This window comes from Leucoraja erinacea, chromosome 3 (assembly GCF_028641065.1).
Source record: "Leucoraja erinacea ecotype New England chromosome 3, Leri_hhj_1, whole genome shotgun sequence".
Classification (NCBI taxonomy): domain Eukaryota; kingdom Metazoa; phylum Chordata; class Chondrichthyes; order Rajiformes; family Rajidae; genus Leucoraja; species Leucoraja erinaceus.
In genome coordinates this window covers 12,515,212-12,529,258 of record NC_073379.1, presented here as the reverse complement: position 1 = coordinate 12,529,258, position 14,047 = coordinate 12,515,212, and the positions used below count along the sequence as shown (strand labels likewise).

Sequence of the window (14,047 nt, the reverse complement as noted above, 5' to 3'; positions counted from 1 at the left end):
ACACTTGCATCCCTGAAAGTCTCAGGATGGCACAGTGGTGCAGAGGTAGAGTTGCTGCCTCACAGCGCCAGACACCCGGGTTCAATCCTAACCACGGGTGCTTGGAATGTGGGGGAAAACCGGAGCACCCGTAGTCAGGATCGAACCCTGGTTTCTGGCGCTTGTAAGGCAGCAACTCTACCGCTGTGCCACCGTGCTGCGATAGGCTAGGTTTCTTAATTCGGTCAGAGAAAGCCTAAATTATGCTTAGTGCATAATTTGTAAATATATCTGAGTCTCAGTCTAAAGCACTCTGATGGGATGGTGGGTGGCTGACAGAGGCGTAAAGGACCTGTCCCACTTAGGTGATTTTTTCAGCAACTAGGCTGTCGCTACATGGTCGCGGGGTGACGCCTATATGGCCGTGAGTAGTCTCCTCAAGTCGCCTAAAGAGTCGTAACATTTTTCTGGTCGCCGCTGGATTTTGAAATGTTCATAGTGGACATCCTAATGGATCGGCGGTTGTCGGTAGCTTACCGTCAATTAGTTGGTAGGTCGTCGTAGCTTGTCGTAGACATCGTCGTCAGGGGGGGGGGTCCAGTCGCTGCTTTATCGCCAACCTGCTATGGCTGTGACAGTCGCTGGCAATCGCCGAAAAGATTGTCTAAGTGGGGCAGGCCCTTAAATAATGCTACAATAGTGCAATTTTTATATTACTGAATTGACAGCGATAGCTTTGGATCACTGGTCCTAAGATGCAAGTTTAAATGCCACCATGACAGCTGGGAAATTTAAAATCTGAGTAATTAAGTGGAATATATGATTCTATTATAGAAAAAAGGCATAACAGTAACCATGAGGCCATTAGATTGTTGTAAATATAGATCTGCTTCACTAATGTCTTTCAAAGAGGAACTCTATCATCCTTACCTAGTATGACATCCCCGGTCCCAAAAACATGACTGAATTGTCACTGCCTCCTCAGCTCTGGATCAACCAACATTGCTAACGCATCCATAATATCAGAAACAAATAGAAAAAACATTTTATGTGTAACATTTAGATATAGCATTCAACCTTGTGCCTCAGGGTCAAACAGCACGGAAACAGGCCCCACGGCTTAACTTACCCACGCCGACCAAGATGCCCCATTGATGCTAGTCCCACCTGACCCCATTGACCCATATCCCCCGAAACCTTTCCTATCCATGTACCTGTCCAAATGTTTTTTAAATGTTGTTATAGTGCTTGCCAACTACCTCCGCTGACAGCTTGTTCCATACACCCACATCTCTCTGTGTGAAAAAAGTTGCTGCTCAGATTCCTATTAAATCTTGGTTCTTGATTCTCCTATTCTGGGTAAAAGACTGTGCAATCTCCTACCTCCTACACTATTTCCATGTCTCTTAATTTTGAATGAAATTAATTTTGAATGAAATTAATGACGGAACTTCCCTAGTGTCGAATTCCAACGATTCATCATTATTTGAATGAAATGTCTCATTCTACTCCTTCATCTGTATAATTATAAAACTCTGAGTGTGTGTGTGTGTGTGTGATCATATTTTCTCGAAAAAAACGACACGCTAACGGTAAAATTATTACATATTACGGTAGATTTATCCCCTGGAAAGATTCATGCATTGTTTCTCGAGTTAGTAATGAAAATGTTCAAAAATCTGAAATAACTTTGAATCTAAACGAGATGGTCTCACTGATGACGTCACAATGGGTCTGCTGCGCGCGGCCTGCACTGTGTTTCACGCGCTGTGAGTAATGCAGGCCCCCCAACTCGCAGTCCTTTGGTCGCCTGCCATCCGCCCAGCCCACTCGACGTCTGCCAGCCCGCTCAGCGTACACCCCGCTCGCCGAATTCAAGTCCGCCATCTCCCCCTCTCTGCCCCCTCCCCCTCTCTCTCCCCATCTCCCCCCCCCTCCTCCCCCCTCTCCCCCCACTCAACTCTCCCCTCTCCCCCCTCTCCCCTCTCTCTCTTCCCCCCCATCCCTTCTCCCCCTCCACGTTATTCAAATGACGAGCAAGTCGGGCTCTGGATTGAAGCCGCCAAACTCGCAGTCCTTTGGTTGACACCCACTGCCCGGCCTCCTCGCTCTCCTCCCCCCCCTCCTCCTCTCCCCCTTCCTCCCCGTCCCCCCTGCTCCTCACTCCCCCCTCCACCCTCACCCCCCTCCTCTCCCCCTCCCCCAGCCTCTCTCCACTCTCTCTCCCTCTCTCTACCCCCCCCCCCCCCCCCCCCCATCTCACCCACCCCCAGGTCTCCTATACATGTGACAGGGACCCAAAGGGTCCCACTTAGTCTAGTAACCAATAGTTGGTCTTTTTCTTTAATAAATGAAAATTGGGCCAGGATTCTTATTGGGACAAGAATTTGGTTGAGTGGTTGAATCATTTGTTCCCCCGGTAAAGTCTACCATAGATACAAGAGACTGCACATGCTGGAATCTTCAGCAACACACAGAGTGCTGGAGGAACTCAGTGGGTTAGGCAGCATCTGCGGAGAGAATTGGCAGACGACGATTAGGGTCGGGATCCTTCTGCAGACCAATGGACAGATCGTCTGTCTGTTCCCTCTCCCGGATGCCGGCTGGCTAGCTGAGTTCTTTGTGTTTTGCTGAATTAATCTACGGTGCTCGGTTTTGCAAGTGATTTTGTTTAGATTAGTTTAGAGTTTCGAGCTACAGCACAGAAACAGGCCCTTCGACCCACCAATTCCGCGCCAACCAGCGGTCACCCCGTACACTTGCACAGAAGGCAATTAACCCACAAACTTGTACGCCTTTGGAGTGTGGGTGGAAACCGAACCACCTAGAGAAAGCCCACGCAGTCACAGGGAGAACGTACAAACTCCACACAGACAACACCCGTAGTCAGGTCGAACCTGGGTCTGCTGGCATTGTGAGGCAGCAAATAAGGTGGTGGGTGTATGGAACAAGCTGCCGGAGGAAGTAGTTGAGGCAGGTACTATCGCAACATTTAAGGAATGTTTAGACAGGTACATGGATAGGATAGGTTTAGAGGGATACAGGCCAAGCATGGGCAAGTGGGACTAGTGTAGATGGGACATGTTGGGCAAGTGGCCAATGGGCCAGTTTCCACACTGTATCACTCTATGACTATAACTCTACTGTGCTGCTCTAAGTGGTCTGCATGTATTGTCTAGGCAGGAATCAGTTCAGCTGGCTATTCATCGGGAACACAGTGAAAACATTGATATATCGCTCCCGGATGGGCAATTGCGAAGGAATCATTACCCAGTGTGAGGTTGCAAGTAAAAAGTGATTTATGTCACTTCGCTGGCAAACGGAGATAACATTGTAGGTCCAACCTGATGCATCCTAAGAATAGGCAATTCATAAGATGGAAAACCTGAAACGGTCACTGGCAGGAATTTCCCCAGAGTGAGTGTTTCCCTCAAATGGCAGTGTCAACATGGTGGTATCCCCTCAGCCAAATGTATTTGTGGTGTTTGACCATGCTATGTATTAAGTGCTTAGTTATACATATATATGGATAACAAAGTGACGCAGCTGGTAGAGTCGCTGCCACAAAGGGCTCGTGGTCCAGATTCGGTCCTGACTTCGGCTGCTGTTTGTGTGGACTTTGCACATTCTCCCTGTGACCGCGTGGGTTTGCTTCGGTTTTTTTCCCGCATCTGAGATGTGGGTTTGTAGGATAATTGGTCACTGTAAATTGCCCTTGGTGTACAGGGAGTGGATGCAAAAAGTGGGATAACATAGAACTAATGTGAACGGCTAATCGATGATCGGCGCAGACTTGGTCACCCAAATGGCCTGTTTCCATGTTGTGTCTTTCAATCAAAAAAGGGTGGCACCATGGCACAACGGCAGAGTTGCTGTCTTACAGCGTCAGAGACCCGGGTTAGATCGTGAGTACCGGTGCTGTCTGTAAATTGTGGACAAATTGACTAGGTAAAATTGTAAATTGTCCCTGGTGTGTGTAGGATGTTGTTAGTGTGTGGGGATCGCTTGTCGACGCACGCTCAATGGGCAAATGGCCTGTTTCCACGCTGTATCTCGAAACTGAACAATCAAAAATGGTATGGGCAGTCAAGGACCAACAGATCAACTTGCAACACTAAACTCATTAGAAGTGACACAATGTGATCCCTTTAACGAGTGGTCTGAATTAATGTTGCGTTTCCATTTTTTGCACGTTCAGCTGGATTCCCACCAAAGGCCATCTTTTGCTGATATTACGCAGCGGCTGGAAGTGATCCTGGAACAGAGGCAGTACGAGAACACGGAACCAGATGTAGAAACAGCAAGGGAACATCACATAGCCGTTGAAGTATCAAGAGTGCACAATGGTAGGTGTTAAATTGAGCCTGATAATGGGGTAAGAAAGAGGCGGGGATGGAGGGATGGATTAGCAAAGGAAAATTGCACCGAGAAATGAAGTGAGAGTGGGAGGAAAATCAGAGGGACAACGTGAGGTTCAATGGTTTCTTTATTATCACGTGTATAAGGTACAGTGAAATACAGTTTCTGCAAACAGCTCAATAAGATTATTCCCGTACATAAGCACAATCCCCCGGTTAGTACAGAATGTACACAACAGCCGTCTCAATCCATACGCAAGAAGCGCCGACATTTTGGCTACAAAAGGGACAGATGAACAACTTACGAAAAGAGACTCAAAATTCTGCATGTGTTTTGAAGCTACCATATAATTATTTCCGTTCCTCTGCTGGAAGAGATTGATTCCAGATGTTCCTGCCTTTGCCAGGGTCAGGCCAGTTAGCAATTAGCGTCTGTCCACCAGTCATAGAGCTGTACAGCATGGAAACCGACCCTTCAGCCCACCTTGTCCCTGCTGATTAAATTGGAACACCGGGCTGGTCCCATTTGCCTGCATTTAGCCCATAGCCCTCTCAACTCGTCTTGTCCTTATATCTTTACAAATGTCTTTTAACTTGGAATTATAGCTTCTAGTTCCTCTGACAGCTCGTTCCAGATACGGACTACCCTGAGTGAAAAAGCTGTCCCTGAGGTCCCTCTTACACTCTCCCCTCACACTGCTGCCCTCTAGTTTTAGAATACTCTGCCATGGAAAAAGGTCTGAGAGCGTTAACTTTATCCATACCCCTCATGATCTTGTACACCTCAATAAGGTCAGTCCTCTGGAACCCACGCTCCAAAGAAAATAATCTCAGCCTATTTATCCTCTCTCTATTAGCTGTGTGTAGAAAGGAACTGCAGATACTGGTTTATACCGAAGATAGAGACAAAGTGCAGGATTGCTAACTCAGCGGGACTGGAGAAAAATAATGGGTTGGCGTTTCTGGCTTGGCACCCCCCCCCCCCCCCCCCCCCCCCCCCCCCCCCCCCCCCCCCCCCCCCCCCCCAAGCAAGTCCAGTTAACATTTGGGTGAACCTCTTCTGCACCATTTGCAAATTAATGACATCTTCCACCTTAAAAGGTCACTTCATGTTGTTAAATAATAATAACTCCCTTAATTGTTGATCTTATATTAGGTGTTGCAGTCCACATGTCACAATAAGAAAATGAGCAGGAAAATAATATACTGCCCTTGAGCCTAATCTGCTTATCTGGCTGATCTGTTATCTCAACTCACCATCCTGCCCCTTCTCCATAACTTTAGTATTCAGAGACCTACCAATCCCAATCTTAAACTTCCTCAATAGCTGAACATTCAGACTCCTCAGTGAACAACTTTCCCTCTCTGTTCTAAATGGATTACCCCTTATTATTAAACAGTGGCCCCTGGTTCTGGACTCCCCCAACATCGGGAACATGTTTCCTGCCTCTAGCATGTCCGTACCCTCAATAATCTTATATGTTTCAATAAGATTCCCTCTCATCCTTCTAAATTCCAGAGTATACAAGCCCAGCCGCTCCATTCTCTCAGCATATGACAGTCCCGCCATCCCGGGAATTAACCTTGTAAACCTACGCTGCACTCCCTCAATAGCAATAATGTTCTTCCTCAAATGAGGGGACAAAAACTGCACACAATACTCCAGGTTTGGTCTCACTAGGGCCCTATACAACTGCAGAAGGACCCCTTTGCTCCTACACTCAACTCAATATACATAGTACAAACCATCATCTGCAGGTCTCAGTTTCTACAGAAATTCCTTATGCCTGCTACAAGATTTTCTATTTGTCCTGCTGGCTCTTTGCTTGTGTTATTGCTTAGACCTGAATCCTTCCAGTAGTGTCTGCAGTTTCTCTTTTTTCCCCAATTTTAAGCTTGAATGATTTGTGGTCATCAAATCATCTCGCAAAATTCTGTCCCCCAAATTTAATCCCAGCTTCTCCAGGCTACTGCGGAACCAAATTCTGTCTTCCCTTCTACAAAATATTTCCAGTCCCTTCTCCTGGATCTTCCTGCAATACCTACTCCACTGTTCTTTTGGGCTAGCGGATGAGCAAGTTGCTTCCGATCCAAGATTTATCAACCATGTAGCCAATAAATAATGCAGCCATGTGCTTCCAGTGATGGATGGGATACCAACCATACTACATACGATTATGCTTTACAAGCCTTAATGTATATGTCCAATCTACTTCATTATCAAAGTATAGAAGTTGAGAGGTCTTGTTGCAGTTGTGAAAGATGTTGGTTAGGACATATGTAGAGTATTGTGTTCAGTTCGAGGCACCATGTTAAAGGAAAGATGTTGTCAAGCCGGAAAGGGTGCAGAGAAAAATTACGAGGGTGCCAAGATTGGGTCTGAGAAGGTTGAACAGGCTATGATCCTATTCCTTGGAGTGCAGGAGGATGAGGAATGATCTTATACAGGTATACTAAATAATGAGAGGAATTGATTGAGTAAACACGCAGTCTCTTGCTCACAGTAAGGGAATCGAGAACCAGACGACATAGGTTTAGGGTGAGGGGGGAAAGGTTACCCGAAAGGTAACTTTTTTTAAAACACAAAGGGCAGTATGTTTATAGAACGAGCCACCAGAGGAGGTAGTTGAGGCAGGTACTATCGCAATGTTTAAGAAACATTTAGACAGGTACAGGCAGGGCTGCGGAGTCGAGTGGGTCAGAGCAATTTTAGTGCTGCTGGAGTCGGTAAAAAAGTCCCGAATGCGACCTCAACATAAATTTCAGAGAATATGTAAATCGGGAAAAATCACACTTTTTAAACATACCGCACACTTTATTTCCACACGAGAGAATGAAAAATCACATCAGTGCTGCCATCTGGCGGCAGAATAATGAATTATGAATTTTTTTCAAGAAACATAGAAAATAGGTGTAGGAGGAGGTCATTAGGCCCTTCGAGCCTGCACTGACCGGCATTCAATATGATCATGGCTGATCATCCAACTCAGTATCCCGTACCTGCCTTCTCTCCATACCCCCGATCCCTTTAGCCACATGGCCATATCTAACTCCCTCTTAAATATAGCCAATGAACTGGCCTCAACTACCTTCTGTGGCAGAGAGTTCCAGAGAATAAACAATAAAAAAGCCACAATAGCATAGCTATAACCATTAGACTCAAAACTTTAAGGACATGGTTTTAAAAGGTAGCCTGTAGTTTCTTATTCATGATTCATGTAGTTCTTATGAAATGCCATCTTGTGTAATGTCATCATAGCAGATTTAGAATTATTATACCTAAGGGTCTGAGTCGGATGCACAAGAAATCGAGTCAGAGTCGGATTCGGGTGTTTTGGGTATGGACACCACAGCCCCGAGGACATGGATAGGATAGTCTTATAAGGATATGGACTAAATGCAAGCAGGTGGAACTAGTGTAGATGGAACATGTTGGTCGGTGTGGGCTATTGTGGATGGGACATGTTGGTCGGTATGGGCAAGTTGGGCCAAAGGGCCTGTATGACTCCATGACTGTAAGAGCAGTGTAAGAAATATCTGCAAACACAACCCCTTTATGTAGAAAGTTTTGACTGATATAGCATGAAAGTAGGCCCTTCAGCCCACTGGGTCCATGCTAGTTCTATGTTTTCCCACTTTCATATGCAGTTCTTATGCACGAGGGGCAATTTTACAAAGGGTCAATTGACCAAAAAGCTGTCACACCTTTGAAATGTGGGAAGCACCCGGAGGAAACCCACTCAGTCACAGGGAAAACGTGCAAACTTCACACAGCCAACACCCGATGTTAGGATCGAACCAGAATCTCTGGCGGTGATGCAACAGATCGACCAGCCGCACCACTGTGCCACTCTTTATGTGATCAAGCAGGTGCTAGTTTTTTTTTTGAACAGCTCTGAAGAACTCCCGAAGCAGTGTACTGGGTCTAAAATAAATGGCCTGCAAGAATCATGATTTAAAAATAGGCATCCATTAGTCAGCAAGATCATGGCTGATCTTCCACCCACTGCCCTGTGCACTCCCAATAACGTCTTAGCATTTAGATATCTGCCGACTTGTTTTCAATGGACTCAGAGAGATCGTACACAGTTCCCCTAGGTAGATTATTCCAAAGATACATCACCCCCCCCCCATTTAGAAATTTCAAAGACAGCACGGTGGGGCAGTAGTAGAGTTGCTGCCTTCCAGCACCAGAGATAATTGCAGTACCTCATCTTTATTCTCGCACACGCATCCTTTCATAATGAAGGCAAGCATGGAATTTGCCATCCTAGTTGCTTGCTGAACCTATATATTACTTTTCAGTGATATCTACAAACATCTAAATTACTTTGAATAAACATTTCCCAATCAGTTTTTTTTTTAAAAAGCGTTTCCTTGTTTTTAATGGTTCAATGATGCTTTTATTGTCACATGTGCAAAGTGCAAACGCACAGTGAAATTATTTTCTTACAAACAGTCCAGTAGAGTATTGTCATACCTAAGCACATTCCCGATTAGCAAATTGTACAGAAATAGTCTACTGATCCCACACGCAAAAAGATTGGTAATAAATAAATAATTTGAGGAAACTTGCTTTAAGGGATTAGGGAGGTCAAGGGGACGAAGCCCCCCGTTAGTTTAGGTTAGCCGGTGTCAATTTTATTTGCAGTAAATCACGAAAATTCGTAATCTGCATTAATTTATAATATATTTCCATATAAATGAATGACTAAATTCACCTTCTGAATTCATAAATTATTCAGATATGTTCACTCAGTAGCAGGTGGAGGGAAAATCAGCTGGTGATGGCGTTTGTTTGAGTGTTGTTTCTCGTCGTTCTGCTGCCAGATGGCAGCACTGATGTGATTTCTCATTCTCTTGGGTGGAAATAGTGTGCAGTTTGTTTAAAAAGTGGGATTTTTTCCGATTTATGTAGTCTCTGAAATTCATGTTGAGATCGGAGTTGGAGTCCGACCCCAGAATCACCAAAATTACTCCGACTCGATAGCCCTGGTTTGCATGATCCTCCGTTATCGCAATCCTGGATGCTTTTGTGTAAGGAAGGTTTGAACAATGACATTTGCTGCCATCAAATTGTTAATATGGTGAATAGCTGAGGCGGAAATCGCTGATCCTTCCTTTAACTGCCTTGCTAGTTCCAGCTTGTTTATTCCCTCACTCTGCTCTTGTCTCTAAAAAAATTCTGTGCATCCACCCTATTTCACCTCAACATCTTTGCACTGAATTCATCTGCTCTATCGTAGTTCCATGCGTAGGCAGGAACTGCAGATGCCAGTTTACACCGAGGAGAGACACAAATGCTGAAGTAACTCAGCAGGTCAGGCAGCATCTCTGAAGAAAATGAATAGGTAACACAAGATGGGTCTTTTCCCAAAACGTCACCTATTGCTTTTCTCCAGAGACACTACCTGACCAGTTACTCCAGCATTTTGTGACTATCTCCTTCATGATTTTATACACCTCTATACCCCTCAACTACCTGTGCTTGTGCTCCAAGAAGGCACTCTGTGTCTGCCCCAGGAGGGTGTGATGGGATGGTGTAGTGGGATCTTCAATTTGTTTAGGAAGCAACTGCAGGTGCTGGCTTACACTGAAGATAGACACGAAATGCTGGAGTGACTCAACGGGACAGGCAGCATCTCTGGAGAGAAAGAGTGTGTGATGGAATGGTGTAGTGGGATCTTCACTCTGTGTGATCCTTTTTTTTAATATACAAATACTTTTATTCAGAAAATAAAAATAAACATTCAGAGTATTAACACCATCAAAGGCTGCCTATATTGAGTTTATAAACAAACAGTCATCTCTCGGAGTGTGTGATGGGAGGACGGTGTAGTGGGATCTTCACTCAGTCTGACCCTTTTTAATTATATAAATATTTTTATTCAGAAAATAAAAATCCACAGTATTAACACAATCAAAGACTGCCTATGTCAGTAGTTCTTAACCTTTTTGGCACCAGTACGTGCATACGCGAACAAAATACTGTATGTGGTATGTACCTTTGTTAGGTTCCGAAACATGGCCTCAACAAATTTATATGTTAGGTCGATAAAAGTGCTGGAGAAACTCAGCGGGTTCAGCAGCATCTATGGAGCGAAGGACATAGGCAACGTTTCGGGCCGAAACCCTGCTTCAGACATTATTTCGCTCCATAGATACTGCTACACCCGCTGAATTTCTCCAGCACTTTTGTCTACCTTCGATTTTCCATCATCTGCAATTCCTTCTTAAACAAATTGATATGTTATTTGTGTCCCCTTCATGACCCCCGGCAAAGCCCCTCACGACCCCCAGGTTAAGAACCACTGGCCTATGTTGACAAAAAAATGATCATCAGAGTAATATATGGCCAACTTTATCAACGAAACACTCGACCTCCCGTGGGGACCGGCATTCACGGAAGGTCTCCAAATTCCCCCTTCAGGGACATGCGGGCACGGCCGTCGGCCTGAAAGGGGCAGGTAGTCAATCCCGGTGCAGCCGTCGACTACCTGCTGCCTGGACCTGCGAATGGCCATCATGGCCAGGACCAGGAGGAGACGAACAGGGAGAACTCCCTCCCCCTCCCCCTCCCCCTCTGTACCGGGTGCCAAATATCAGGAGTGTGGAACTACGATAGAACAATGCATTTCGTTGTCTCTGTACTGTACACTGACAATGACAATTAAAATTGAATCTGAATCTGTGGGGTTAAAATGTATCCAAAACTTGAGGAACAGTATCTGACGCTGGGACGGTGTAGATGGAGCTTCACCCTGTATCTAACCCTACTCTCCCCTTCCCTCTCCCCCAGGGAGCGGCGGCGAGTGCCGGGAGGCGGCGAGGAGGATGGACGGCGGTGGCAGCGGTGATGGTGGCGGCCTGTCCCCCGGGCCGAGCCCCGCTCTGTCCAACAGCCTGCGGGTCCAGTGCGAGCCGCGCCTGTCCCGCAGCCACTCGGACATGTTGTCGCCGCCGCTGGCCGAGCTGGGTGCCCGCGTCAACCCCTTCTCGGGCCGGGACGACCTGAAGGGCGGCAAGACCAAGCTGTACGACTCGCCCAGCAAGTCTGTGATCTCGCTGAGCTTCGAGCTGCCGCTGCCCCCCTCCGCCGACTGCCATGCCCGCCACCGCCTGGCCATGCCCGCTACCCCGGAGCCGCTGCTGCTCCTGCCCGCCCGCGGCCTACCTGCTCTGCTGCTGCCCGCCCGCTGCCGCTCGCTGCCCACCTCGCCCGTGCTCCGCCGCGGCACGCCCTTCTTCCGCCTGGAGCGGGAGGCGGAGACGGAGACGGCCGACTGCAGCGACGAGGAGGAGGATGATGTTGAGCGGCCGGAGCGATCAGGAGAGGCCGAGGCCGCCAGCAGCAGCGGCGGCGACGACGACGACACTGTGAGGGAAAGCGAACCCGAGCGCCATCTTCCCGGCGCCGGTTCGCCCGAGCATGAGCATGCGCACACGGCGGCGGCCGGCACCCGAGCCGGCGGGTTGTCGGGCAGTGCGCACGCGTCGGAGGAGATGGCCGGCGCTCCCGGAGGCAGTGCGCAGGCGCCGGCGGCAGCGGCCGGCTTGGCGGACAGTGCGCAGGCGCCGGTGTCGACGATCGACGTGCGTGCCGGTCGGCGGGGCGAGGCCGCGCAGGCGCCGGAGCCGCCGGCCTGCGATGGCGGGCAGGAGCCTGAGGAGGCGCTGTCGTGCACCGGCTGCTGCCTCGGCGGCTTCGCCTTCTTCCCGCCCGTCTGCCTGCGTCCCGCCGCCAGGCCCGCCCGCTACCGCAGCCTCAGCTGTGAGTCCGAGCAGGGCCCCCGGCACATCCCGCAGGCCTAGCCGAGGCCCGGAGAGAGAAGCTGCTCCCCTGGAGATCCCCATCACCCCCTTCCCCACAACATCACCATGGAGACCCTTCCCCATCTCCATGGTGACCCTTCCCCATCACCATGGAGACCCTTCCCCATCTCCATGGTAACCCTTCCCTTCCCCCCCATCACCATGGTGACCCTTCCCCATCACCATGGTAACCCTTCCCTTCCCCATCACCATGGTGACCCTTCCCCATCACCATGGAGACCCTTCCCCATCTCCATGGTGACCCTTCCCCATCTCCATGGTAACCCTTCCCTTCCCCATCACCATGGAGACCCTTCCCCGTCACCATGGAGACCCTTCCCCATCACCATGGTGACCCTTCCCCCATCACCCATGGTGACCCTTCCCCGTCACCATGGTGCCTTCCCTTCCCCATCACCATGGAGACCCTTCCCTTCTCCATCACCATGGAGACCCTTCCCCATCACCATGGAGACCCTTCCCCATCACCATGGAGACCCTTCCCCATCTCCATGGAAACCCTTCCCTTCCCCCATCACCCTGGAGACACCATGGAGACCCTTCCCCGTCACCATGGAGACCCTTCCCCATCACCATGGAGACCCTTCCCCACTCCATGGAGACCCTTCCCTTCCCCATCACCATGGAGACCCTTCCCCGTCACCATGGAGACCCTTCCCCATCTCCATGGAGAACCCCATCACCATGGAACAATTCCTCATCAACATCACCATGAAGACCTTTCCCCCATCACCATGGAGACATCCCCATAAACCTATTCCTATCCGTGCAGGGCCCATGACACATCCCTAGCTGTGGCCCGAAGATTGAACCTGCTCCCGTGGAGACTGTTTCCTGCCAACATCACCATGGTGACCTTTCCCATCTTCATGGAGACCATTTCCTACCAATATGACCGTGGAGACTCGCCCCCATCACCCATTACCATGTTCCCATGGAGAATCTTCCTCACCACAGACATTCTTCCTTACAACCCTCTCCTGGAGATTCTTCTCCATGGTGACCCTTCAAAGCATCTATCATCATCATGGAGGTGCTTCCATTCACCAATCTCCTATTGAGATCCTTCCCCACCAACCTCTCCCCAAAGGGATCCTTCCACCCACCAACCTTTCCCTTACACTTGACGATCTTCCATCTTATCATCCACCAAACTTCCTCTGTCTCATCGGTCTCCCTCCTCTCCCTGTTATTCCTTTGTCATCGGCCCCACACCTCCAGTTGACATAAGGCCACATCTAGGCCTTGTAAATAAGCGCATGGCTGCTTTAGCTCAAAAGGTTGGAGTTAGACCTTGAAAGTTCCTTATATTAATCAATGTATTTTTTAACGCAAAGGGAAAGGGTTGGTTAGTGTGGTACCTCCAGGAGCACACTGTGCCTTTATTGATGCTTGGTGCAATACTTTGCCCTTGAATGGGGCCCAAATCTTAAATAGGTGTATACATGCAATGGATCTTTTTATGTCCTTGTATTTATTTTTTGATCGGTGCACTTGGATTTTAGTTTTTTTTTACTGTGTTGCTTGCTTATGGTGTACTTTAAGCAATATCCATTCCTCTCAGAGGGGGTTTAATGAAGCAAGAGAGGGACCCTCCAGTTCTTAGTCTCTGCCTGGGGTGGTGGGCCTCTGTCCAGCACTGGTTTTCCATGAGATCTTATCAGAGTGAACAACACTACACCACCTATTGGGTTTGGACCCAAATTTCTAGACTCATGACGGTAGAGAAAACATGGACGACCCAAGATCAATTGTTGGTCAAACATCAACTTGGTGAGCCAGTAGGTGAAGAGACAGAATGGTCACAAGCCCCAGAGTGGTGGAAGTTTCTGACCGGGATACTACCCAATTTTAATTTTGAGTCTTGTGTTCCACTC

At 48.3% G+C, this 14,047-nt stretch overlaps 1 protein-coding gene and 1 long non-coding RNA gene across 4 annotated transcripts in view; one reads left to right on the top strand and one right to left on the bottom strand.

Moving 5' to 3' along the window:
- LOC129695293 (uncharacterized) overlaps positions 1 to 11,655 on the bottom strand; it is a 52,460-nt gene extending 40,805 nt beyond the window's left edge. For both annotated transcript variants that reach the window (XR_008723135.1, XR_008723134.1), the window contains exon 1: positions 11,512 to 11,655. This is a non-coding gene — a long non-coding RNA (uncharacterized LOC129695293). The remainder of the gene's footprint in view (positions 1 to 11,511) is intronic.
- Positions 1 to 12,296, top strand: part of LOC129695289 (dual specificity testis-specific protein kinase 1-like) — a 103,295-nt gene extending 90,999 nt beyond the window's left edge. For both annotated transcript variants that reach the window (XM_055632100.1, XM_055632099.1), the window contains 2 exons: positions 4,178 to 4,325; positions 11,137 to 12,296. In XM_055632100.1, the coding sequence (XP_055488075.1) occupies positions 4,178 to 4,325; positions 11,137 to 12,149 (1,161 nt within the window). In that variant the 3' untranslated portion in view covers positions 12,150 to 12,296. The remainder of the gene's footprint in view (positions 1 to 4,177; positions 4,326 to 11,136) is intronic.
- The last annotated feature ends 1,751 nt before the right edge of the window (positions 12,297 to 14,047 follow it).